This window comes from Pelecanus crispus, chromosome 6 (assembly GCF_030463565.1).
Source record: "Pelecanus crispus isolate bPelCri1 chromosome 6, bPelCri1.pri, whole genome shotgun sequence".
Taxonomy (NCBI): Eukaryota; Metazoa; Chordata; class Aves; order Pelecaniformes; family Pelecanidae; genus Pelecanus; species Pelecanus crispus.
This window is the reverse complement of record NC_134648.1, coordinates 21,312,602-21,338,462: the sequence shown is the minus strand read 5'-3', so window position 1 is coordinate 21,338,462 and position 25,861 is coordinate 21,312,602. Positions and strand designations below refer to the sequence as shown.

At 48.5% G+C, this 25,861-nt stretch overlaps 1 protein-coding gene across 4 annotated transcripts in view; it reads right to left on the bottom strand.

The window, feature by feature from the left end:
* Positions 1 to 25,225, bottom strand: part of SLC25A22 (solute carrier family 25 member 22) — a 28,043-nt gene extending 2,818 nt beyond the window's left edge. The window contains exons 1-7 of one of the 4 annotated variants that reach the window (XM_075712689.1): positions 25,206 to 25,225; positions 20,955 to 21,080; positions 17,434 to 17,489; positions 11,553 to 11,643; positions 2,655 to 2,776; positions 1,168 to 1,345; positions 213 to 367 (exon numbers count right to left, since the gene is read on the bottom strand). In XM_075712689.1, coding sequence (XP_075568804.1) covers positions 213 to 367; positions 1,168 to 1,345; positions 2,655 to 2,776; positions 11,553 to 11,643; positions 17,434 to 17,489; positions 20,955 to 21,080; positions 25,206 to 25,225 — 748 coding nt within the window. Of the gene's footprint in view, positions 1 to 212; positions 368 to 1,167; positions 1,385 to 2,654; positions 2,777 to 11,552; positions 11,644 to 17,433; positions 17,490 to 20,954; positions 21,081 to 25,205 lie in introns of all 4 variants that reach the window. The other 3 variants (XM_075712686.1, XM_075712687.1, XM_075712690.1) reach the window with 3 other exon arrangements.
* Between the last annotated feature and the right edge of the window lie 636 nt (positions 25,226 to 25,861).

The window sequence follows — 25,861 nt, the reverse complement described above, 5'->3', positions numbered from 1 at the left end:
GTAAGTTGTAGCCAAAGGTATAGCTCAGCTGAAGGAAACATCATCTGAGCTGGAGGCAGCTCAGACAGCAGAGCTCCCCTTCTGTACCTCCCTGTGTGCTCATGCTGTGAAGAGGTTGGCATGGTCACCCTCCTCCTCACCTAGCCCACCTGTGGGCCTCTGACTCCTGTCACTTGGCGCCAGGCCACCAGCACAAGCTACTCAGGACTCACCATCACAAGGGTTGACAGCCACTGCAGCCGTACTGCCAGCCACACACCCGGAGAGGAAGGACACGTAGAACGGAGCCTTGACATTGGGGTCTTTCTGGCCCAGCTTGTTCAGGTTTGCAAACAGTGGGAAGTAAACGATGGAGAACGGGACATCCCTGTGGTGGGGAGGAAGGAAGGGGAAGAAAGAAGAATAAGGATGAGCAAAGTCAGAGTGGGACACCAACAAACTGAGCCTCAAAGCAAGCATCACACATGTGCAAGCATCACACGTTGGCAGTACAGCCACAAGTGCAACGCAGACAGGAGCTGAAACTCAGCAGGGGCAAAACTGACTGCAAAAAGGGCAACAGGCCGACAGGAGGCATGCAGCCCTGTGGAGTCAGTGGCCTCCCCCTGATTCTTCAAAACTCAAACCAAAGACCCCAGCCAGTTGACCTCAGAAGTCAATCATTTTGTCCACTTTTGTTAATAACAAAAGGTTCACATCCTGCTCCCCATGTCACCGGGCATTGCTTTAGCTTTGCCTTTGTTAAAGCTGGGAGAGTCACTCCGTGAAAGCCCAGGTAAAGAGTGTCAGAGAAGGCACCGGTCCTTGCATTCAACAGCTCCACGGGCCAGAACCCATTTCACAGTCTGGAGACTGAAGCTGACAGTTTTGCTTTGCTAGCTCACAAGGACTTCTCTACAGTGCTAAAATATGGACCATGGGGGAGACAAAAAACTTTCCAGAGAAAGCAGCAGAATTAAATCTTCCAGGAATAAAAGGCAGGCTCCCTTGCTTCCCTGACCTTCACTTCTTTAATGCGCAAAACCTGTGCATGGTAACCAAACCAAAATCAAACCCACACCCCCTGAAGCCAACACCCCCTTTGCAGACTCATCCCCTGGATGGGTGGTGCTTTATGCTTGAGACTGGGAACACTGGTGCCCTGCGCTTGAGCCCACGCCCTCCTACCTTAGCAGCGTGGCTCCCAGGCCTTTGTAGAGTCCCGCGATGCCTTTGCTCCGCAGCAGCTCCCTTGTTATCTGCATTGCTGTGGTGCGCGTTTCCACTGCTGGCTCCGCTGCCCCCGCTGCAGAGGAGAGCTGAGCCTGCGCTGCCATCAGCTTCTTCTGTGCCGCTGGGGAGGAGCAGAGAGAGCACTGGTTTGCAAGATGCTCAACAGCAGTCTCTTGCTGCCTGGTGCCACAGGACAAGGAGGAAGAGGCAGATCTCCAGGTGCACCAAAACACACAGACCATGGCCAGCCAGGTGCCCTGCAAGCTTTTGCTCCCTGTCTGTCCATCTCCCTCAGCCTGAGGCAACCCAGTTTGTCCCAGTGTCAGAGCTGGCTGCTGCCACACCACAATGCTGTCCGCTGCACTCTCCTACCGACTGGTTTTACCTAAGCAGAAGGAGCCCGTCACACATGACCTCCACAGTACAGAGAAAAGGAGTTGCCATGAGCAGGCAGATGATGGTACCTGCTTCCAGCTACGTCCCTGAGCTCCCGGTAGGACAAACGAAAGATATTAATGAATGAGGGAGGTTCAACATTTCTGTTCTCTTCCCTTGAAAGCAATCATTAACATGGGGAGTTCCTCAGCTGCACATTTATACATGCAGCCTTTTCAAACTGATGCATTTCTGCTCTTTGCCAGAAGACAGAGAGCACATCAACCTGTAGGCAATCCTCTGGCTGCCACCAGCACACCACACGTCTCTTGCCACACAGAGAATAAGCTGTTCACAGCAGTGAAAACCTCTTCTAAACCCTCAAACCATGGCTTAATTCCTTCAAACATTTAAAAATAATACAGACAAAGGTCTGCATTAAAAACAGTGAAGAGAGGAAAGACAAAGTAAATCTGTGATTATTCAGGAATGCCACATCAAAGGAGAGATTAAAGGACAAACTGGCTCATTTTCTGGGAAGGGCCACAAACATGGTATTTAACGTTGTCATGCAGGGCTCCTGGGGAACAAGGCCATACCCCAGGCTGACCTCTGGAAGAGATTAAGGTGATAGTAAACAGCTCTTTCACCCAGATCCTCTGTGCCAGACTCTGGTGTCCATTCTCACCAGAAACACCCCACAGTGTTTCAGCCAAAAGGCTTGCACTCCCTCCTGCCTCTGCCTGCCAGCTCCTGCCCACAGCCCTGACAGCCTGACCCCAAACCTCTTCCAAATCCAGCACACCAGGAGAATTTTATTTACTGTTTCAGCTGAGACAACTGCTGCTTTTGTCAGGGCGAAAAGAAGAGGGAGTAAGAGGGGAGACAAGTCATTTGGAAAGGACACCTCTCCTTGGGAAGCTGTTAGGGAGGTATTACAGCAGGGTAGAAGAGAGAGAATAGACACCAGAAAACATGGAGATGGAGGAAGCACCACAGGAAAAGCACTGGAGGATGCTAATCCCTTCCTCCCTGCCTGCTCAGTGCACAGGGAAGAGAAGTCCACATACCAATTCGCCCCGCATCCTGCAGCTGGATTTTGAGCATCTCCATGGGAGTGGTGACAATCACCTGACAGGTACCTGCACCGCAGCCCGCCAGCATCTCCCTCAGCAGTGTCAGCTTTTTCCTGCCCGAAGAAAAGAGAGAAAGAGTCAGTCGGAGGAGGTGGCCTGCAGTAACACCAGGGCCGCTGGGTACAGGGGCTCAGGGCACACCTCTGACCCTGGGGGTTACAGGAGAGGCAGCCCAGGGGATGAGGGAACCTTCTAGGCTTGACAGTTCAGCACGGCCCAGGCTTGGCATCTCTGCCGGCATCACCTGATCTGGAGGAAGAGGCCCATTTTGGCCCCAGAAACAGAACATTCAGAAAGAGCCAAAATCCCAGCCAGACCAGCCCCAGACAGGAGCACACAACCCTCTCCATCCCCAGGCAAAGAGCTGCAGCTCTCTTCCACCCTGGTGTTGCCCTCGCAGGACACAGCCCTCGGAAAGAGTACTGCTTCAAGAGGGCAGCAGAGGACCTGAGCATTAAGGGGGATAAGCAGCTTTCCTTCTGCCAGCCTAGTCCTTTAAACACTGTCAACATCCCCACAAACAAACAGAGACCACAGGGCAAGGAGCAAGGGGGGAAAACATTCCAGTTGCCACTTTGGAGTTCCATGACAAAAGTAAAATAAATAAACAGCGAACATGAGAGTCAGGGAGTCAGTTCCCCTGTGGTTAGGAGCTTCTTCACCTCACCAGCCTTTCCAAACCTGAAAAAGTAGCCTTTGCACTAAACTGGTCCTGCCTGAGGAACAAGGCATGGGATGGACCCCCAGCACTGCACTAGAGAGCAGGGATTATCAGCAACAAGTTCTTGCCTAACAAAATGCAGCATTTCGTAGCTCACTCCATCCCAAAGCCACGAAACAGCCCAGCTGAGACTAAAAAGAGGAACTCAGGATGCAAATGCTCAGAAAGCCTCAATTTTCAGAAACTGATGAGTTTTTGCCCAGTAAAAAAATCTCACCCCTTGGCACCAGAAAACACTGACTTGATTAAAAAAAAAAAAAAAAAAAAAAAAGGTGCCTCTGATCTGCTCTTTTCTAAAAGGGGGAAAAAAAAGCACACATGTAAATCACACAGCCAGAGGGAAACAGCCTCCTTTTTCTCCATTTTAAATGCAAGTACTATTTTTACTCCCCCCAGCCCAGCAATACCTTGTCTTAACCTAATCAAGGCGAGTCCCCACGCTATGGCAAAAGCAGTCCCACAATGATATACCCTATTCCCTTGCAAAGCCAAGCCACACTCCCTTACTGGGAGTTTCATATGCACGGACACACAGCACAGCTGTGGCACTGTAGGCCAGCAAATAATTTTCAATGCCAAGCCTATAGGAAAGGGAGGGGAGATGCGTCATAATCCTGCTGGCCCACCATGTTCAGCCGTGCTGATTTCTCCACCTCTCATCTTCTCCAGGGAGGGTATTGGAGCAGGGGATTAGAGGCACAGAGCCACAACGGAGATTACCAGTGACTAAATATAGAGCTCTCCTGTGAGGCTGAAGGGAGGAACATTTCACTCCCCTTTCAAAATTCCCCCATAGATGAGAAGCTGCAAAACACAAACCCTCCTGCAGAGTTACCCACATGGGCACTGAAGCGTGCGCAGCAAGCTTTCCTGGAGGTACGCAGGTATCAGGGTGTGCAAATCCAGAGGTCCCCCTGGCACTGACACATGGAGGCGGCCAACTTGTGCCTCTCAGGTGGCCTGAAGCACACTGCCAGTCTCTGCATTGCTCAATACAGTCAGCAGCAAGGCTGTACAACCTCTAGCCCAGCTGTGGGAGGAAGCAAACTACCCAAAGGAACTGGCTGCCAGTCCCTCTCTACAGCACAGCAGAGCATCTCCCACTTCAGCAAGAGCCCTGGAGCATCCCTGGAGTACACGTCCCCTGGCTTTCATCCAGCGCAACCACTTTGATACCCAGTTCAAAAGATCAGGAAGATTTGCCCTGCGTGTTCATCTGTGGACTGTTATACCAGCCAACAAAAGCCATCCTGGCTTGACTGAACTCCATGGAGCTATGCCAGTGTGACCCAGCAAAGGATTTATGTGCGTGGGTGTATTTTAGAGATGTCAAACAGGTACATCAAAAGCATCTAGAACAAGGGCTTTCAGCTTTTGGTTTGCATATCCTGGGAACTAGGCGCAGTCCAAGAAAAAAAGTAGCTTAAGATAAGCAAATCTTTTGTCAGGAGGTTTAAAATTTGCCATACAGCAGTCAAACTTCCTTTGCAAAACTTCACCAGCCTGAGCATAAAAGGAGTTTGAAAACAGTTCATCTCTAGATGACAAAGGGGTTTAAACATTTAAGGCACCACAGGCCTTATCCTCAGTGGTTTAAAAACTGGCGCATCTCAACTACCGTCACAAGCTGCAACACCAGCAACCATCTGGTCCTACAAATGCAGAAACCATCTTTTATTACAGCAAGAGGGTGTTTAATGTAACACATACACAATAGCCCCAAGTTCTGCACTGGCAGAAATCAGTTGTTCCACTTTTTTAACTGACATAGTGACAAATCAACAACGTCAAACAGGAAGGGGAGAAGATTCACGCTCCATCTAAATTAGAGTTTCAAACTAGAGCTGAAAAATAAGAAAGTCAAAAAGCAGGAACTAGAGGTTTATGGAAGGCTTTTCAAGAGCAACGCATCAGTTCAAAGTTAGGATCTCTGAAAGCATTGATATATTGATGTCACAGGGGAGCAGAGTAGGATTTTTTTCAAGCTTCTGAAAAATCTTGACTGTGTAGGAGTTGACTGTGCTTGGGGAGGGACCCAAACCAGCCATTCTGGAATAAGGATGACAAGATTTCCAAAGGCAGGAGATCTTTGACTTAAGGGAACATCCATACAAAGCCATATGTTTCTATTCGCTACCCAAGAGGTTACTGTCCCCAGGTTGTACATCCCCTTCCTCACTCATAAAATAACCTCTGCCTCTGGTCTGTCAACCCAACAGATTATAGAAAGCTCCCCAAGAGTTTCAAACCAGAGAAAGTCAGCTGCTTTTACACAATTTAAATAGTGGGCCTTTGATATGGATTAGGGGACCAACACACAGGAGTTGTCCTTCAAAGGGAGGGCAGCCTGTCTGCCACAGCCACATGGGGACACGCACACGAACTGCCAGTGAGTCCCTTCAACCCAACACCTGATCTCCCAAGAGGGGACAACAAGCTATTGCAACCGCCCTTCAGAAAAGCTGGAGCTGTGATGTGGGGAAATGTAAACACAAGAAAGTTCCCATTACAAGCTCCCTCCCAGTCCTAGTGTCAGCTCAGAAATGCCTCAGACAAGCAAAACAAAGCACTGATGTGGGACAGATCCACCCTAGTAACTGCTCAAAGTAACGCCACCAGATTAAATCTGGCTCTGGCAGGCATTACTCCATGTATGGCACAACCTACCTCTAGCCGTGGAAGCTCTGCGTTGTGTGTTTGGACTAAGTCAAGAGGAAGGTGACTCTGTGCCTGCATCCATTACATCAGGTTTGCCCTGGCGGGAGGTCCCAAGAGTTTTGTTCCAATACAAATGTCTGTGAAGTGAACAATGGGGAGGGCAACACATCTGGGCATGTTGAGCACGGACACAACCCGTGTTTTGCCCCAAGACGTGCACCTGGAATGGAGACAAGGGCAATGCTCCTCTCATGGGTGTATTCTGTGATTAAACAGCCCATCTCTAGCTCCCTCTAGATTAACAGTTGAAGGTGCATTTACTTTCTGGCTGACCTTCAATGTCTACAAATTCTACCCACTCTAATTCCCTGAGCCTCTGTGTGCTAAATAAAAAAGCCCCCCTGCCCCAGATAGCTATCCCTGAATAGGCACAGTTGTATTATCAGCTCTTAACTGGCTCTTTCTCTAGAGGAAGGGCTAGAATCCCCTACCTACAAGTCCTGGTGGGTTGGATGAGCGTTATCTGCATTCAAGAAGTGTCTGGACATCCAGTGGATCACTACAGGAGAGGCCACCTTGGACCACAAGAGTTCCTGCCCAGAGAAAGACCAAAACACAGCGTGTGCAAGGTGACACAGCAGCTCAGCAGCAGGACTAGCAGCAGCATCCCTCCTTCCTAAATCAAGAGCCTCACTTTACAGCCTGTCTATGAGCATTTTGCAGCTCAAGGATCAACCAGGCCATGCAATGGGTACTTATACAGATGCCACAGAAGAGATGGTCCCAGTATTTTAGGAGAGCCTGAAAGAGGAGCAGATGAAGGAAGGAGTGCAGGAGACATATCAGCTGGGAAGGTAATGGAGAACAAGCTCCAGTCTCCCCATCTGCATGGGAGGGAAGCAAAAGTGCCTTGCTTGTCTCAGGATTACAGTTGGCTATTTCTCTTCTCTGAGCAAAGCTACAAGGCAGGGGGAAGCAGAAAGGAAGAAAATTTGCTGGCATTAGCAAAGACACAACATAATTGTGCTGGTCTTCCTAGGAATCTGAGCTGCTAAGTCAGCAGATTCCCAGCCTTTGCTCCAGAACAGCAAACAAAATGAAGGTCAAGATTAAAGAGGACAGGAGAAGTAAAGGAATAACACACCTTGGAAAAGAGCAGCAGCAACTCATCCAGGGACACTGGAGAGTTTTTATGAGCAAGAAATCACTTATATAAGAAGCCATGAGACACTTTTTAGCGCAGCAAAGGCAGAGTATTTAACCAAGAGCTTGAAAAAAGAACAACAGAACCAGGCAAACATATGCCAAACACAACAGCTATCTGGCACTCAACACTTTGGAGATAAACATGAAACCTTGTAGGACACTTTAAAGGAACTGTTTTTTATGAAGTGCTTAACACCCAAATTCAGAGAGAACATAAAAAGTTGTAGGCAATACTTATATCTATCAAAGAGGCCTCATAGACTGAGCACCCAAAAAATCAACAATGTACTTTAAATGCATGCTGATGTACTACTGATTTCAGTTGCTTTCTTAGCTTCATACCCAAGTGCTTCACATTCAAGTGCTTCACTTAGCCCTAGTGACTTCTCTTCTCATATCCTCTGCTCTGGACAAAGAAGCTGCTGCTATTTTAACAGCAGGTGTGAGATTATGGGTCTCTCAACACATCCAGCTTCAGAAATCCAGAGGAAAAAAAATCGCATCTGTTTTCAGCAACCTGAAGGTTGGAAGTTTCCCCCTTCTCTTGCATACTGCCTGCCACATGGTCTAGCCAGCACAGAGCGCCACAGGAACAAGAATGTCTCTGAAGACTCTCCTTCCCTAGCCTGTGAGCACACATCCTTCCTGCACCAAAAGGAGGGGAAAAGCATTGCATGGGCAGGAGTGCCCTGCCCTGAGCTGGTCCCAGGGTGGAGACGGCTGCAGGAACAGAAATCTCCAGGGTCAGGGAGATGGGTGCACCAACAAGGGCACGGGGTTGCACGTGAGGTCCTGCTGCCCTGATACTCTACCTCCAGCAGCATCCAAGAGCATGGCCAGGGCAAAGGAAGTCTAGCACAAACCTGCAGTGATACATCCCCAAAACACTCTTCCAGCAATTTGCAGCCAAGGAGCTTCCTACACCACACTTGTTGTTTTCAGTCTGGCCTTTCAAAAACAGGCTTTGTGCCACTTTTTTTCCTAGCAGTTTAAAAGCAAGTTCATTTCAACACTAAGTTTTTCAAAGGATTAAAAAAAAAAAAATTAATGCACACTAAAAGTTGTTGTGTAACTTGAGGCTATTTTGGGTTATGATGGATTTGCCACACTCACTCTGGTCCACACATGCTTATTCCACTTACATGTGGAGGACACACTCAGCATACTTTAAGCAGCAAATACTGACAGAACATGCACATTTTATCAGACAAGGATCTCCAATTCATGCAACACATTTCAAGCAAGACAAGTGCTAGAACCTTAGCAACAAAGGCATTCAATGTCAAACAGGCCTAGAAGGCTTTTGCAGCTCTGAGTCAGAAAAGCACCAGAGCATCCTTTGGGATGCTGGCGTCTAAGAGCATGGCATACTGGCTTGTGCAAAAAGGACTTTGGTGGAGCTGAACCAAGATCTTGGTGGCTCACCATGAAAAAGCAGCCCCAGCCCTACCCTGAGCCTAACTCCCTCAGCTGTGCTTTACACCATATAACACCTTGACTGTTGCAACTACATATCCAGAAATGAAACCACATTAACATGCCAGGCAGCTTAAATCTTCATCTTTCTAACCCCAGGCTATTTTGTTGTTCATACCTAGGTTTTGACTGCAGTTGTGAAATAGGAGGCCCAGCCTTGCAATGTGCTAGCAGTTATGTACCCTGTTTTGCCCTGGGTAGGAGGAGAGGCGTTTGTATTCCAGCACTGCTAATCCTGCCCTGTCTTACAAAGACAACTGGGGAGGAGGGGACAGAAGCATCTCAAGGGAGAAACCTGCAGAATGCAAACAGGTTGGAAAGAGGAAGCAATTGCAAGGCAAACCCTTGGGGGGGGACACAGCTTTGTGACTCAGTGAAACAGCCCCTTGCCATCACTCCTATTTGCCACATGCGCTACGCATGGGAAAAGATCCTGTGAACTGCCAAAGGCAAGGCTGCATGATATCTGGTGCATGGCTAGGCACAACCCCTCTGGCAGGTTACATACTCCATCCCCAGGCCTGGGATTTCTCTAGCATGGAGGAAAAGGATCCCACAATAAGCAGCTGCCCTGCAGTTTCTAAGGGCCCTTATCCTCACTGGTAATGTCATAGCCTTTTCTATCACCCCCTGCTCCCCATGCACCAAGCAAGGTTACAGCATGCACCACACCTTCCAGCTAGATCCCGAGTTCCTGGCCTATACCAGCCACAGCCAACCTGCAAGGCGTTTTCTTTCCCATCACATCTTGGAGTGACATTTCTAGTTAGAAACACCTTAAACCATCTATCACAGCAGTACCAAGGCTCTGCCTCTCTGTCCAGCTCATGCTGGCTATCCTCACGAGCAGAGCTGACCAGATATCATTCATCCAAGCCCTCCATGGTCATTGAATGAGATGAGTGATCCCAACTCCACATGCTGCCTAGCTCTTGTCACCTAACTGTGGCCCAACTTTTCTTTTCTCTAAAGGAGTTAAAAATGCTTTGTGTTGAGACACAAAGACTCCCCACTACCTGAGTGGTATCACGCTCCTGCTCCAGGTCACTGTGATGCCAGTCCCATGAGTGCATATGTTTTAGGAGAACAGGGTGTCTTACTCTTGGCAAAACTCTTTAGCCCCTTTATTCTGAATCAAGCACAGCACATCACCCACGTCACATGTGGACCAGCCAGGAACCCAGAAGTCAAACTGGAGGAGGTCTGGGTGAAGACAGCTGCTCGTGGAAAGTGCTGCATCCCACTTACCCAAACACCTGCTCAAAGCCTGCCTCAGCACTGAGAGGCAGACACACACATTTGTCCTGTAAGGAAGCCTTTACCTCTCATGGTGCAGGACACCTACTCACAGGCGTGTCATGTTTTAATGGTTGAAACATCACAGCAGTAATTGCTTACACAGAACACCAAATATGTTGCAATGCTGGTCTGATTTCTTCCATGGGCCACTCTCTCAGTGGTGGTGCAAGGCATGGCAGCTTGGCACCTTTTCATCTTCCCTGTACAACCTACTAAGCCCTCACTTTGTACGTGGTGGCAAAGAGCTAGCTGTGCTCCTGTCTACTGCAGTACACCAGGGCCCACCATGTTGTCTACTGCAGGGATCAGACCCACTGCTTGACAGAAGCAAGGAGCAATGAGGACATCGTTACCTCCCACTGTCTGAGCAGAGCACAGAAGAGACACTATTTGAAGAAACAGAAAATCACAAACAGCTGCGAGCCGATGAGTCAAACAGACATATGTTAGCTGCTACTTTAAGAGACTCCAGAACAAAAAAAAAAGGTACATGAAAAAATTAGATCCTCAACCTGCGTCAGTCCACATCCTCCACTGAAGTTGTTGAGTCACTGATCTGCAGCAGCCAAGACTGACATGGTATGTTATGGGAAGTTGTTAAACCAAGTAATCACTGCAGAGCTTTGCATTTTCAGTGAGGTTCCACCCCATCACTGCTAAAGGGAAGAGTCAGGATCATATCCCAAGCAGGCTGTTTTCTAACTGCTGTCACTGAGGACTGGAGACAGTGCCCTTCACTGGCTGTCTCTGGAGAGAGGTCTCGGTCTGAAGGGAGACACAAGTGTCCTCCAAATTGCAAGAGAAGTATCTTGGTGAAAACAGCATTAAATATTCAAGGTCCAGCCCCTCTCAACTGCTCAGCTAGCATCTTTTGCTCACGTTTAACTCACATGAACCAACCCCCACTTGCAAGCTAAGCAGATAATTTTATTCCTTCAGCATTTATTTGCAGGTTAGCTGCTGGGCAATGCTGCAAGTGCCCTTTGTCAATTCAGATCCACCACCTCTCTGAAACTATTTTCAAGCTACAAAAGGACAAGAGGGATGCTAAGTTTGGGGTCTACAGAACTTGACTTGCCATCTGTTCAAGCCAGAAAGAGCACAACAGCATCCAATAGGATGCTGAGGACAAGGGTCCTCCCAGCAGCTGTTTGAGCTTTGATCAGTGCCATTGGGTTCCTCTCAAATATTTTGCCTATAAATACTGGATCTCCTAACCTTGGCTTAGACCTGGGACTATCTTTAGAAGCTTGAATAAAAAGCAGTCATCCAGTGGAGTGCTTTTCACTTCCCATTTTAGACATTACATACTTAGCCCAAATGTAATCACCAGGTGAGCTGTTCAAGGTCAACTCGTATTTCAGTCATCACATCACCCCATTCCACCTTTGCCCTCATGTCTCACCAGACTTGTCCCAAGAGCTGGTGTCTTTTAAGTTGAATGCAAAAGGTCTGCACCCCCTACTCACCCATCTTTGGAGAGGTGATGCCGGAAGAAGTCATTGGCTGCCAGTTTGATAGCCTTTTCTGGTGTCACTAGAGTCAGGTTCACTGCAGCCCCTGGGCAAGGAGAAGAGGAAAAGGCCATTGGAGAATGAGAATAAAGGAACCATTAACTGGATCTTTCAGGAATGTGTTGTAACTCCTACTCAAAACCAAGGACTGATGAAGGAGAACTCCCAATGCACCAAACGGGTTTAGAAACATGAAACACCGATGGAAATTAATAGGATTTCTGCCTCCCAACACCTCAGGTTTTTGAAAACATCCCCTGATGTGTTTCTACTCCATTTGCAACATGTTTTTTGTAATTTCTTTAGCTTCACTACTACCTCCCTACACACATACATGCATCCTCTTCTCTCATCCAAGGATGCATTCCTATGAATCCAGAAGGATGCAGATCAGACCTTCAAGAAAGGAGTACCAGTTGGATTAATAACCCGTCCCAACTCCTTTGCAAATATTTGTGATGCTGAGAAGCAAAAGCCCCCTCACCCCACCTTCTTGCTAGTGTCCCTGCCCCACCACCACCAAAACCAGAACAGCTTGCTTACCAGGCAGCCCAGAAAAGGCAGAGCCATTGAGAGACCTGGAGGCTGGTTGAAGTAAAACTGGCTCATCTGCACAGAAGTCAGCCAGCTCTAGACCAACCACTGGAGTTAAGCAGCTTCCCTTGTATATCACCGCTGGGTGTCACCCTCAGAACAGCCACCGCTGAAGTGGTTTTTTGTCCCCCACAAGCTGCAGCATGCAGAAATTCCCCTCCCAGCATCAGGGCAAGGCTTGCCGGGGGACCTGGGGTGTAAACAAGCTTTGGCTCCTCCACCACCCGCTGGAGTGCCCTTTTATTAGGAGCAACAAACAGCAAATCCCTGTATTGTGCCTGCCACAATGAAAGGTCTGCACGGCCTGGCCAGCTGCTGTGGGCCATGGACGCTGGCATTTAGGGCAACACAGTGGCTGGGAGGCAGCTTTCAAGCTGCCCTGGGGAAAATGGGGTGAGGGGAGGGGCAGTCCCTTCTAAGCATACTGGGTTTTGCACCATTACATTAATGCTCCAGAATATTCTCCTCCCTTTAAATCTTATGGCTCAAAAAGTCCTCCAGTGGATGGCCGCAAGCACTCCCTGCCTGCACTGAAGCATACTAAGCTTCAAGCCCTCTGGAAGAGCTTTGCTTGAGACTTACTAATGGCCTATGAACACCTTTGCAAGGACAAACACAAATACTAGGCTATACCTTTTGCATTTATGCTTGCTGTAGAGATTTAAACAACTTGTCTCAAAGCTCTGTTTTCCAAAGAGATGCAGACACAGAAGCCTGCACTCCCACTAGGCTCCGAAGACCTAGCAGTGTTCATTTTCAGGAGGTTTGAACACAAGTTGACAGGAGTTTAAGGGCTCACCACACCTAAAGAAAGGCAACTCAGTCCTCTGTTCCTCAGGATAGACTCCTGTCCCTCCAAAAAATTATTAAAGAACTCCTAAATTAGACATGGAAAGACATAGGTTTAGGGGGACCTTCCTCAGATTAGGAAGCAAAGTCGCAACTGGGACATCTGGGACCAGTACAACGGGGACCAGGACATGGGAATCCTTGGCTCCACATCCTCTGCTCAGAGGACACATCTCCATCATGTGGAAAATCGCAGCAAGAAAACAGGCAGCCTTTGCTGGGCAGAGCTGGGCAGCCCAACACATTTCCCCCCCTGCAGAAAATACAGAGTAATGCTGTCTTGTAGCAAGCTAAGCCAATGCATTCATTCCACACTGGCCATGACATCCAACAAATGCCATCATCTTCTTCAGGAGCCAAATTAACTACCCAGGGAGAGGGGCAGCCCTCTCACACTCCTGGGTTTTTGCAAACTTTTAAGTCTACCAGTGATTGTGCTGCTTCAGTTTGATATGCTTCCTACACATCGTGTCCCCCCATCATGGCTCTCACATGTGATGAGAAGCCACAGAGATACGAATGACTCTCATGCTCTACCTCCATCTTTTAATGTCAATCATATCAGGTTCTACAAAGAAAATCTGCACAGCCTGATTTTTAAGTGGAAGCAGCTACCCGTGAAGCATTTCCTCAAATGCCAAGTTGAAGACAGCTTTGACCCCACTCCTAATGGCTAGAAAGTAAAACACCTCTATATTACTGACATGCAGCATGAATAACTATTTCCTTGGAAAAACAAGGAGAGAAAGAAAAAAGAATAAACCCACTACTCTAATGCCAGTGCAAATGGTTCATTGAAAGAAAGAAAACAAATTCCAAACCATCAAGCAAGAAAGGTAAGCGAGAAGTACGCTTCCATGTGCTGAGCTCCTCCAGGGACCAAGAGGCTTTCACAGCAATTTCTCCTTCAATTGCAAATAAAGTAGAGGGTAAAAACACACAATATACAGAGAAAAGTTAATGAACCTGGGTTTTCTCCTACATCTTTGATATTTTCAGTAAAGCTGCTTAGCAGAGAATGGATAATCCCTGTCCTCAATAATCCATAATAGCTTCAATTCACTGGAGGAGGAGAAATTAGGTACTTGAGCTGCTGGCTGTATGCTTTCCATGGTATTTTCTACCTTTTTACAAAATCTCATAGTTCTTCAATTCTAGCTATGCCAATGACTCTATTCCTTAATTAAAGCTAACCTTGGCCTATAGGCAATGTTACATGTACCAAAAGCAGTAACGGACAAACAGAATGCAAAAATGAATTGCAATCATTAAAAAATAAAAAGTATTTTGAAAAGAAGTACGGAAGCACTACAAAGAACAAAATCAAGTAGAGGCGAAACCAGTTGTTTGCCAACTGAACTTGTAAGTGCCCTCTTCTCACCGAGCCTTGGGTTTTGTTATTAAAACACATATCTTATAGAAGCCCTTATATACCGCCAGCAACCTACATAACAGGGGGATTGAGTCATCCCCAGAGCAGCACTGGTGCATGTGGGAGGTATTATTAGCAGAGGCCAGGGAAGGCTGCCACACTACTGTAGCTAAACTGCAGCTAACCTCCGAATGCCATCAACAGCAAAGGGCACTTTCCCAGCCTGGTCCAGGCCTTTAGCTCCCGCCAGCTAGGCTAAACAGCCGGTCTGCAAATAGCAGTGGGACTTTCCAGGACATGTGCTGGGATCTGTAGGTGGCTTCTGGACAGACTGTAGCAGGGAGCAGAGAAAGCACCTCTCCAAAGTCCCCCTCCACTGGTGTCCACATGGTCCAGGAGCCCACAGGCACCATGGATTCATTCATTTGGCATCACATCTGAAGGCAGCACACCATCATCCCTTAAGCACAGACAGGGCTAGACGGCACCACCCAGCTTTGAGGCATTGCTGCTACCTAGATGTTAAGGAAAAAACACGAGGGAAAAAAGCTCTTCTTCTTCCTCCCCCAAACAAACCCAAGAATCCCTCTAACTTTTGGGGAAGAACTTGAGAGAAATCTTGGGATTGCTTTATACATCACACAATTCACTATGGGCTACTCATACCGAGCAAGGACTGTCTGCTCACACACACCCCTTAAGAGATGATTTGCAGAAAAGCATCCTACAAGCTCAAGCCTCTCTCCTGTCTGCACTGAGCAGCTTTGATTCACACATGAAGGAGACCTGAAGTCACACAGTGGGAATAGCTGTGCCGAAGCAGACCCTTTCTGTCTTCCAAGAGAGGCCAAGTGCCCTACAGGGACAACTGACGTGCCTGTGACTCCTCCATGGGGCACAGCAGCTGCGACATTAACATATAATCCTCCCAATTTCAGCTTAAAGGCTGAAAATAAGAGCCTGTGAGTCATACAGCAACTTCTGCTGGGCAACTGGGACAGATGGAGGGAGCAGGAACCAATCCCACCATCTGATTTCCATCTTCCCCTGTCTGCGAGGCTGAGCTGTCTCTTTACCTTCCTCCCAGAAAAGTACTCACTTTCTTCACAAATCTTGGATGTATTTTACCCCCATCCTCTCCCTGAGAGGGAGGGAAAGGCTGCTAATGTCAGCTCACAGAACTCAGGCACAGAGACCAGGATTGCTGTGCTTGGAGGAATCACCTTTGCACCCTGGGCATGCCAAAATATCTATGAATTTCTGGAAGGAGCTCTGGAGCTATTCACAAAAGCCCTCTCCAAACCCAGCTCCCCATTTAATAGTCAGAGGTGACAAGTCAATTTAAGCCGCTACCAGCTCCCTGAACAGAGGGGGTACAAAGGTAGTGGGACATGGACCAAGCTGACCAGACTCATTATGGCTAGGAAAAGCAAGAACTATGCAAAACCCTCCACATCCTTTGAGATTTCTGCTTGGGAGGGAAAAGTGGCCTGGAGATGCACATCCCCTCTACCACCCTACACCTTACAGGACTGAGCTATCTCTCCCAAAAGCCCTGATGAGTCCTACAGTCTCCCCTGTAAGTTTCCAGGAACAGCTTCTTCCCTTCTGCTCCCCAGCAAGCAGTCTGCCACTGCATATTTACAGCCAAAGTTAATGCAGGCTCCGTTCCTGGCTAGGAACATAGAAGCAGCCAGCTTCTGGGAAAAATCAAGGGGGAACGCGTCACTGCTAGCATTGAAGATGGAGCTTGCCAGGGTTCCTCAGTGTTATTTGTCTTGTTGCCCAGTCCCAGGAAAGCTGGCACAAAGCAGCCAATCCATCCCCAGCATCCACCCCACTCCCCTGAAACGCCCACCAGAAAGTTGGGCAAGACATGCTGCCTCAACAGCCAGTGCCTGCTCCCAGGACTGCCGGCCACAGTGTCTGTTTCCTTAGGAGCTATGGAAGAAGTGGCAAGAGACGCTACTGCTGCCAACAGCAAGGCGCCAGCATCTCCAGACTCTGGCTTAAAAAGACAAAGAGCAAGGACTCACTTAATCAAAGCAGTACTTTAATCAGGCTTTATCAGTGAATGAGTGCTACAAAGAATGCTATCTGAATGCCTGAGAGATAAAAACTGCATATTCAAGCAACTTAATGCCAGTATATAAAAGGAACCAGAGTTCAGTGTCAGCTAAGCCAGTTGGACTGTGCTGAAAGCCAAGAAGGTATTCCACATTTTCCTCTGCTACGAGTAAAGTCAGAATTTGGCCTGTTGTTGGTCTTTCCTCAAAATCTTTAAAACCTTTCAAGGATTTTGTGTTTGAACTGGAAAAGGCATAATGTCAACTGAGGAACTAACTGCTGCAATAGACAGCCAAAGCCAAGTAGCCAGGAGATTTCTAGCAGGTTAGCACACGACCAAACAGCTGAAGCTCCACCATGAGCCAACCTCTGATTTTCTTACCACCCCAAGAGAAGTTTTTTCTGGGGGCAGGTTATTTTTAAATTTTCTTTTTAATTGCAGCTTGTCTTAATACTTGAACAAAACACTCAGACATGCTTGAGAGACAGCCAGTTTGGGGGACAAGCTACCAACTAGATGGGACAGCAGGTCTGACGACACTGGTGGCGGGCTTTGACATAAATGCAATCATCAACCACAAAGTAAGACACTCTAGAAGGTTTGCTACTGCCTCTCTGACAAAAGTTACTGTGCCCAAGCTGGGAAACACACACATACAGTCCTGAAACAAAGTCCAGCAGCTTCACTTAAACTGCTAGCAAAGATGAACTTCAGCAAACGGTAAGGTTTAACACCAAAACAGCCACAGGGAGGACTCGAGCCCTCAGTGGTGGAGAGCTGAACAGACACCTGGAGTGGAGGAGTTTATTTTCAGAAACAGCTGCACCTTTCAGCATCTTAGGATATTGCCAGGTTATTGCTTTATAAACCACAGAATATGGGCTTTTCCTCCCACTTATGCACTGGTGCTTCCAACGCAAAAGCTGCGCTGTGCCTGACTCAGCTTTACTTACCTCTGTACATGCCAAAGTAGCCTTCTGACCGAATTGTTTTAATGAGGCAGTCAGACCTGCAAACAAAACAGAGAGAGATAAACTACAGGAGCTCAAAGGTGGGTGAGAGCAGAGAAAAACAAAACAAATCTCTTGGAGTGATCCCATTTACAATCCATCAGCAAAACCCTGAGCCAAGTGAACCACGTCAGCTGCTGAATGCGCCATTGTTCAGGCCTGAGTCCGATTTCAGCCCCTAATTCACAGGGGCTTTGAAACCCCCAGCTCACCCTGCACACGCTGTCTGCTTTCTAGAAACACAAAAGGGAAAAATGTCACTGCAAGGGCTGTTTATCCAGGGTCCCCTGTGGCAAACACACATGAGATGCTCTAACAAGCAGATCCCCATGCACATGTTTTTAAATCCAGCTCTGGAAGGGAGGTAAGGGGGGGCCAAAACCCCCAATGCTGACTTGCTTGACTTACTCCATAAAATTCGACACAAGGCACACAAACACTAGATGACCTGAACACTCAGTCATCTGTGACCTCCCATGCAGGCTAAAGCACTTACTTTTAGCATATCAGGTCCCACAGCAGGCAGCAAGCACTCAGGCTCTAGCCCTGGGGAGAGCGCGTCAGGGTGCCGCGAATGCCCACTCCAAGGGGAAAACTGTCACCTTCTTTGTTTCAACTACATTTACTGCAAATGGGAAAACTGTGCAGAGTGCTGGAATGGCTCAAAGCCTTTCAAGGGCATAGACACACCCCTAACAAATCCAGAGGTGCAGTGCAGGAAGGCAGCGCAGATCCCCTGGCAGAGTTTCCCTCTCTGGACCACAGCTGTATGAAGCCTGGGTGCTGGCTGAAGGTTGCTTTGGGGTCTTTGGGAAGGGACAGGTACTTGCAGTGGCCATAGGGGAAGGGAGAGGTGCACATGCATACATAATTAAGGAACAAAAGGCTCTTTCAAGTAGTAACAAGGGAAGCATAGCTGATGAAAACAAGAATACGTTTCTAAGAGATTTGGCAACACAAGGAGTAAACTTCATCTCCGCTCTGTAGTAGTGCTGAGGTGGGAGAGAAGGAAATACAGAGTTCCCTCGAGGGCTTTATGGCCCTACTTGGGTCAACACTGTTCTAGGGTACCCCGTGTTATTTGTGAAAAGCCCATCCTGCATTGCTGCCAGTCACAGCAATGAGTTTCCCCTCTCTGCTGGGACTCCCTGCACTCTTTGGGACCCCATCTTTCACACACCCCACCCCAGCTTCTGCAGCTTGCACGCACCCATCTTGTTTTTGGGAGCAGCCCCCCCAACACATTTGCAAGCCCCAGAAATCTCGGGGCACCTTTCTCCTATCCCCCCCATCAAGCTCTTCCACTGCAATGCTGGAGGCAAGGCATTTTCCCTGAGCCAGCAGTGCTGCTTTGAACAAGCTGTGGTGGAGGGGGGAGCAGGAAGAGCTGCTCCCCACCATGCTCATGCAGCCCTGCTGTCTCACACTGCAAGGCTTGCATGTCACTCCCAGCCCTTTGAGCTGCAGCAGAGTGAGATGGAGCAAAGGCTCCTTTCTCCCAGCTCCCTTCTCTCCCTGGAAAAAGGGAGCCAACAGCCAAATAAAATTATACATAACATACCTGGGGCAGCGCAGCCCAAAAGCCCAGCTCTCTCCAGCCCCAAGGGATGCCCCAAAGTGTCTTTGGCTCTTTCAAGGGAAAGGCTACCCTGATGCCAAAGGTCTCTCAAGCTAAGCAGAAGCAAGGCACACTACCTTAAAGCAAGACAGCCAAAATTTTAAATGAACTTACTCCCTACCTGGGTGTTCAGCTGACACCTTTGAGATCTGGTATTGATGGGCATACAGTATTTCCCGAAAAATAAGCCTCTGTAACTGGGGAGCTCAGACAAGCCCTCCCAAATCCCTAGCTAGCATAAGGGTATCTCTGAAGACATGTTCCATGCATAGTAACAGCATCCTTTTAGTGCCTTTCCCTTGCTTGCTTACGTAGGACACAGGATGGTCTGATGTTATCTAGAGGACATGTTATCCCCATTACTTCCTTGTCCCTGCTGGTCCCTCAGCCCCCAAAAGACCCTTTCACTTATCCCTACTAGCCCAAGCTCACTTTCCCTACAGCTAATGCCAATGCCAGACGAACACCTCCAGCATTACTCATTCACATCCACGCTTTGTCGCAGACTCTTAGGAGGAGCCAGCTCAAATATACAGGGTAAATCCTGTGTATTCCTTAATGGCACCTCATCCCACAACAGCTCCTGGCTACAGAGCAGATCTGTCCTCAACTGCTGGAGGTTAAAAGCCTCCAAAGATAAGGCATCCTGGCATGCGCTCCCAAGGGGAGCCTACAAATCCTCCATCCTGCCTGAACTCCTGTTGCTGTTGCCTATCAGGTCAGGGGGAGAAGCGATCCTCAGAGAGGAGAAGCAATCCACAGCAGCAGGAGCAGGACACAACAAAAAGGCAAGGTAAGACAGGAGACCACGTCCTGCCAGCACACCTGGGCACACAAACAATGCAGGGAGCAGAGTGTGCTGTAACTGCCAAGGGAAGCACCATTCTGCCATGGCATACCAGAGCCTACAACCTAAGCTCATGCATAATTACATGTTGTCAGCTAGAGCAAGGAGGCCTGGAGTCTAAAACCATTAACATACAGAGCATTTCCTTCCTATTCCCACTCTGCCTCAAATTATTCTGGGCAGGAAAAGAGACAAATATTGGTGTGGTGGTGCAGGGAGCAGGTAGCACTACTTCTGAACAAAGTGGCAGGAGAACAGGACACACATCATCAGTCCCAGTCCCTTCTCCCCCCTCAATGACACCAGTACTTTTGGAAAACTAAGGCCTGACTCTGGTTCCTAGGATAAAGCACCTTGTGCTGTGTGTGGTGCACATTCCTACAGCAGATACACAGCCCTAAGCATCCCACACAAATCCCAGGTAAATTTGATGGGCTGGAGATATTCATGCCTTCCTTTCTTACAGCCTGCAGCACTTGATTTTTTTGGACATAGAGCTGCCAGGGTAACTGTAGCATGTGTCAACCTGTGATCCTTCAAAAGGTCTGCATGCAGTGCTCTAGACTGGGAATGGGTGACTGCTTCCTCTTTTTAAAACTGACACAGCAAAGAAGGGGATAGTAACCTCCAATATGAGAGTCATGGAAACAGAAGAGAAGCAGAAATTCCTTCATGCACCTGATTGTGGCCCAGCAGAGAACTGAACGGGCTCCTTGCATTTTGGCCCTGAGCCCTGACAGCAGTGAAGGCGCTGCTCCCAAGCATGGGATGCAAACAGATGTGCCCTCTGCAGAGATCTCACCTGCTGTGCTCAGCAGCCTGAAGAGCTGCTTTCTTTGCTTTATCTGCTCTAGCACAGCTTGGTTGGAGATTGTCCCCTGGCTTTCCTAGGGACAGCCCAGTTCCTAGAAATGCTGAGCTCACCTGGAAGACTTAACAAAGTGGAGGGAGTCCCCACCAAAAGCCCCAGGGAATGCTGCCTGTGTGGGCGGTACTCACATGCTGGTGTACATCCGCTGGCCATTCTGCTGGTTCTGCAGGCGAGTTTTTGCCAGGTCAATGGGAAACACACAGGTGACTCCAATCAGCCCAGCTATCCCTCCATTGATCAGCTTGGCAGGTAAACTGTAAGGGGACAAGATGCAGAGAAACAGATGTCTTAGCACTGGGATAACATCAGGGGAGGGAAAGAGGCAAGAATGGAGCTCTTCTGCATGACCAGAATTAACACATTGCTGCGTGACAAGGCTATCCTTCCCCCAGCACGAAGAGAGCTCTGCCTCAAGGCAAAGCTTGGCCCTTGCTGTACATACAGGGGAGGAGGGGAAAGCAGAACAAAGCATCAGGACAAACCACTGATGACTGGAGTGGAGACAAACAGCTAAGCCACACATCGCTAAGAGCAACAAAAATCCCTGTTCCCCAGGACCCAAGGGTTTCTGTTGTCCCTAGAGGAGGAAAGACAGTGCTGGACTGTCTACCACGTGGACAGACTTCAGTTAGGGCCTGATGGCATCCAAGCCAGCAGGTTTACTGGCAAATGCTTTTCAGCACCGCAATCAGATACGCATCTAACGAGATGTTCGTGACATGTCAGCTGCTACCATCATGTGGGAACGAGCCCAGCAGAAGCACCCAGCTGGCAGACAAGGAGCAGACAGCTGCAGCTCCAGGAAATTGTTTCCAGACCCACCGCCCAGGGCGAGGGGAACACACACAAACCAATAGTCTGGTGAAACCACCGGACTGGCAGCCTGCACAGCCGCAGATGCAGAGATGTGAGCTCATACCTCTCGGGGAAATCAGAACCTGGCTGGCTGCACGTGCTTCCAAAACGCAGGGCTTTTTCCGCTCGCCTTTGTGTTTCCACAGGGAATTCTTGCAAGTGGCATTGAGTGAAAGCCAGATCAGCTAAATGTGTGTTCCCAGCAAATTCAATTACGAAAAACGTACAGCACTTAGATGCTCAATAAACCACTACACACAGAGACAAAGGAATCCTGTCTGAGTCAGCTCCCTCCAATAAAGCACAGGATATGGCTCCCTGAACACAGGATGTGTCAGATATTAAACTGACAGCTGACAGCAGTCCTAGATTGCAGCTGGGTGAGCTGGCAAGGCTGAGTCCTCCCACAGGGGGAACAGGCACACTGGCTTTCATCACGGTGACATGATGCTCTGGACGGGGGCACAGACTGCATTAGCCACTGGAAGCAGCAGCGGTGAGGCTGGCCATGGCATGGTGGGGTGAGGCTCTGCAAACACGTTCCATCGCATCGAAGGGCAATTGCAGAGAGGATCAATAAATGGCCATGCTTAAAGAGCTGCCTCTCAGCTCCAGGCTCAAGGGAAAGGCAGGATATGGAGACTCAGGGTTTCAACTTGAGGGAAGCAGGCAAAAGAAGGGTGGGGAAAAAAAAGGTCTTTGCTCACAAGTTCTAAGCATGACCTTGACACTCCAAGAAACTCCTTTCAGACTTCGCTCTCCGCAGCCAGAGCTCCTACCTCCTCAATACCTGCACGGATACGACACACACAAGCAGCCCCAGGGCTGGCACAGCTGCAAGATGAGATGCCAAAGACAGGCAGACAGACCTGCGCTCAGCCCATATCCTCAAACAAGATAGTACTGACTGAGATTAAATCAAGCACAGCATGTTAGGAAGGCAGGCCCAAATCAGTGCATGAGCTCAGCGCAGGGCCAGACTGCAAGATCTCACCAGTTCAAGACTGTTGCCTCGGGGATCTTTGCACCAGTCTGCGAAGTTTGCCTGCAAACTCCTACACTCAACTTGTTCTCAGGACATGGGAAAATTTCAAACAGTAAGCTTCACATCATGGGGCTCTCCTTATTTAACCCATAGCCACACTGAAGGAGGAGGTTAGAGACCTGATAAAGGCACCACTGGGAAGGAGAGTGTTTCAAGATAGGGTCACATCAGCCTCCCCAAATTCAGCTCCAAAGTCACTGCTGGGAGGTCACAGACTGCAAGGCACAACCAGTGCCCCTTTCCAGCCTCAGCACTGTTATCACTTCTCTAAATGTCCCTGAAACACCTGGGGCAGGCAGACACTTGCCTCTCTCAACCTGTTCCAACAGTGAAATCATCACAGGGTTTATATCAGGTGGGAGTGAGACACAGACACATGGCAAACATCTTGCCTGCTGGCACTCTAAGTGCAAAAGATTCCCCAATTTCAGCACAGACCCCAGCAATAAAGGGGAATAGTCTGATGTGCCTGGGCAAGCCAAAAATTTGGGCAACGTGGCCTGCAGAGAGCCTCTCACTCTGTGGGTGAGAAGCCCTTGCTCAACACCCCCATCACACCTGAATCCAACCATGCAGGTTCACCCATGTGAACTGCAGAGGGAGACTAGTACAGATGGACTATGCAGCAATATCTGGCGAGATGCTGCGACCAAGTTCCACATGCACTGCTGCAGAAATGCAATGCCCTTGATCTCACCTTGCAGCAAACTGCTACTGTGGATTTTAGTCTTTTAGTATCAATCTCATTTTGCTAAGGGATGACAGATACACGCTGCAAGGGAAGAGGGGTTTGGTAGATGCTCCAAGCTTAAACAGACCTTGGCTTGGCTGCCTGCAACCACTGCAGACTTGTGGTCACATAGATGGGAGAGATGACCTAAGCAGGAGAGGTGAGGCATTTGGGGCACAGAGGAGAACCTGAGACAGAGGGCACAGCACCCTGAATCAAAAGCTTTTTCCTTTATGACTAAGTCATCCCACTTTTCACCTCAGTGCTCTCTGCTCCCTCATGGGATGAGAATCCACTGTGTCTGGTCTCTCTGTCCTACTTAGCTTCTGCACAGCTACTGCCTCTCACTACCTAGGTGTGCAGGGCTTAGTGAAATGGGGACAATGCAGGCTAGCATACAAATAAAGCCATTTGCTCAGTTTAACATGAGGAGGGACAGAAAGGCACCCCAGTTCTCCTAGTGCTCCTCCTCAGCCCTTTTAACTAGTCCCTGTAGCCAGCAAGCTCCTGTTCACACTGCCAAGAGCATATCAGAGGGGCTGGGGGAGATCTTGGAGGACGCGTCTCTCCTTCCTTCAAAATACCAAGCTTCAAATGGCCACAGACATCTGGTCCTTTTGCTCTGCTGAGGCTATCAGGGACATACACCCGTCAGGCTCCAAGGAGGTGAATCTCATCATGCCCTGAGATTCTTACACCCCTTCATGGGTGTAAGAGAAGAGTGCCAAGTGCTCTCCAAATTGGGTAACTGATGACGGGCAAATTTAGGCACATAAACACTGCACAATGCTGTCTTGTTATCAGTGCAGCTCAGGACTGTTTTCATTTGCAGAAGGTAGGCACGCAGGAAGATATCCTAATCATGGCAAACACTAAGAACGGGCAGCCCTCTTGCCTGTAGCATTCACGCATTGCCAAGTCCTGGCTCTCTGTCACCAGGTTTCATTCACCCACTGACCCTTCCTGTCCTGAGCTGGTAACCTGGAAAAGTAGATGTTAGAAGAGGACCACAAAAAACCCCACAGGAATCCCACAGTATGTAGGAGTCATTTATCTGGGGCAACTTTACAAGCAGCAGAAAGTTAAACCCACGTGCAGGACTGTGCAGATCCACCTGACACAGCTCTTAGGAAGCTAAGGGTACAACTGTATCTATCCAGAAAACGCATCCCAATTAATTTCCAGGGAAGACTCACATCCAGCCTTTGCATATGCCACGACCAGTGCTCCTAAGTTCCTGCTGCGCACTTAAGTGTCACTAATTATCATTGGTAGTTCATGTTCCTGCAATCACTCAAGTATTGACTGGCTTTAGAAGAAGGGCACAAGGCTGCATCTACGTGGACTTTGTAATTACAAGCACTGCATCCTCAGATGGTCAAGGAGCTGGCTTTGCTCCCTTGGTGTCAGCAAGCTGAAGTCAGCAGGTCAAGCTGACCTTTGAAAGAGGAAGCAAAAAGAAACAGATTCATGCAGGGTAAAAAGCAGAGGGCAGAAAGAAAAAGGCAGTGAGAAAAAAAGAAATGAAGAAAGCAGAGATGTGACATAGCAAAGACAGAAAATAAGAGAAGGTTGAAAAAAAAGCAGGTAAGAAGGGAGCCGAAAAGGAATCAGAACTGTTTAAGGCCAGAAGAGATGATCAGGTGATTTCCTCCAACCTCCTGTATCACAAAAGGGATTAAGTTTGAAAGACTTTAAAAGAGAAATCTAAAGCACAACCAACAACTCAAAAATTTTTTAAAAAGTTACCTGATCTGTTTATCAGCCATTTAATTCAAACTTGATCTTGTTAAGAAATGAATCTGTTCCTTCAAATCGTTCCTTAATTTCTTTTTCAGTCACTTCTTTTTCACTTCAGTTTCTTCCTGGGAAAGGAGAGAAAGACACCAAGGAGACAAATTTGAGACACTTACACTGTTCCTGAAGCTCAGGTCCTACTGAGCAGGCTGCAGGGTGAGGCCAGCAAAGGAACAAGTGACTTAACGGAGCACCTGGTCTCCTCAGAGAGGAGACTGAGATCCAGAGGGAGCCTTACAAATGTGTCTGTGTATATAAATATACAAGCACATATGGAGGGAAGAGCTGCCAGAGTCATCAGGCTCCAGCAGCACGTGAGGAAGAGTAGCAGCCAGGCAGTGCACAAGCTCTGCCCAGCATCCAGGACAGCAGTACCCATCACAGTTCTCTTGAACTCCTGGGAGCGTTTCACGCCACATCATGTGGACCTCCAAACTTCTGCAGGTCCACCCAAGACAATCACGTGCCACCACAAGACCCGTTCAGCACTTCCCTCCAACACATACCTGCTGTTCTTAAGGACAGTCTTCAAAAACCTGCTCTTCCAGTGGTTACAATCCTTCCTCTGTTTCCCAGCCTAAACAGACAGCCCATGCTCAGTCTTGTGC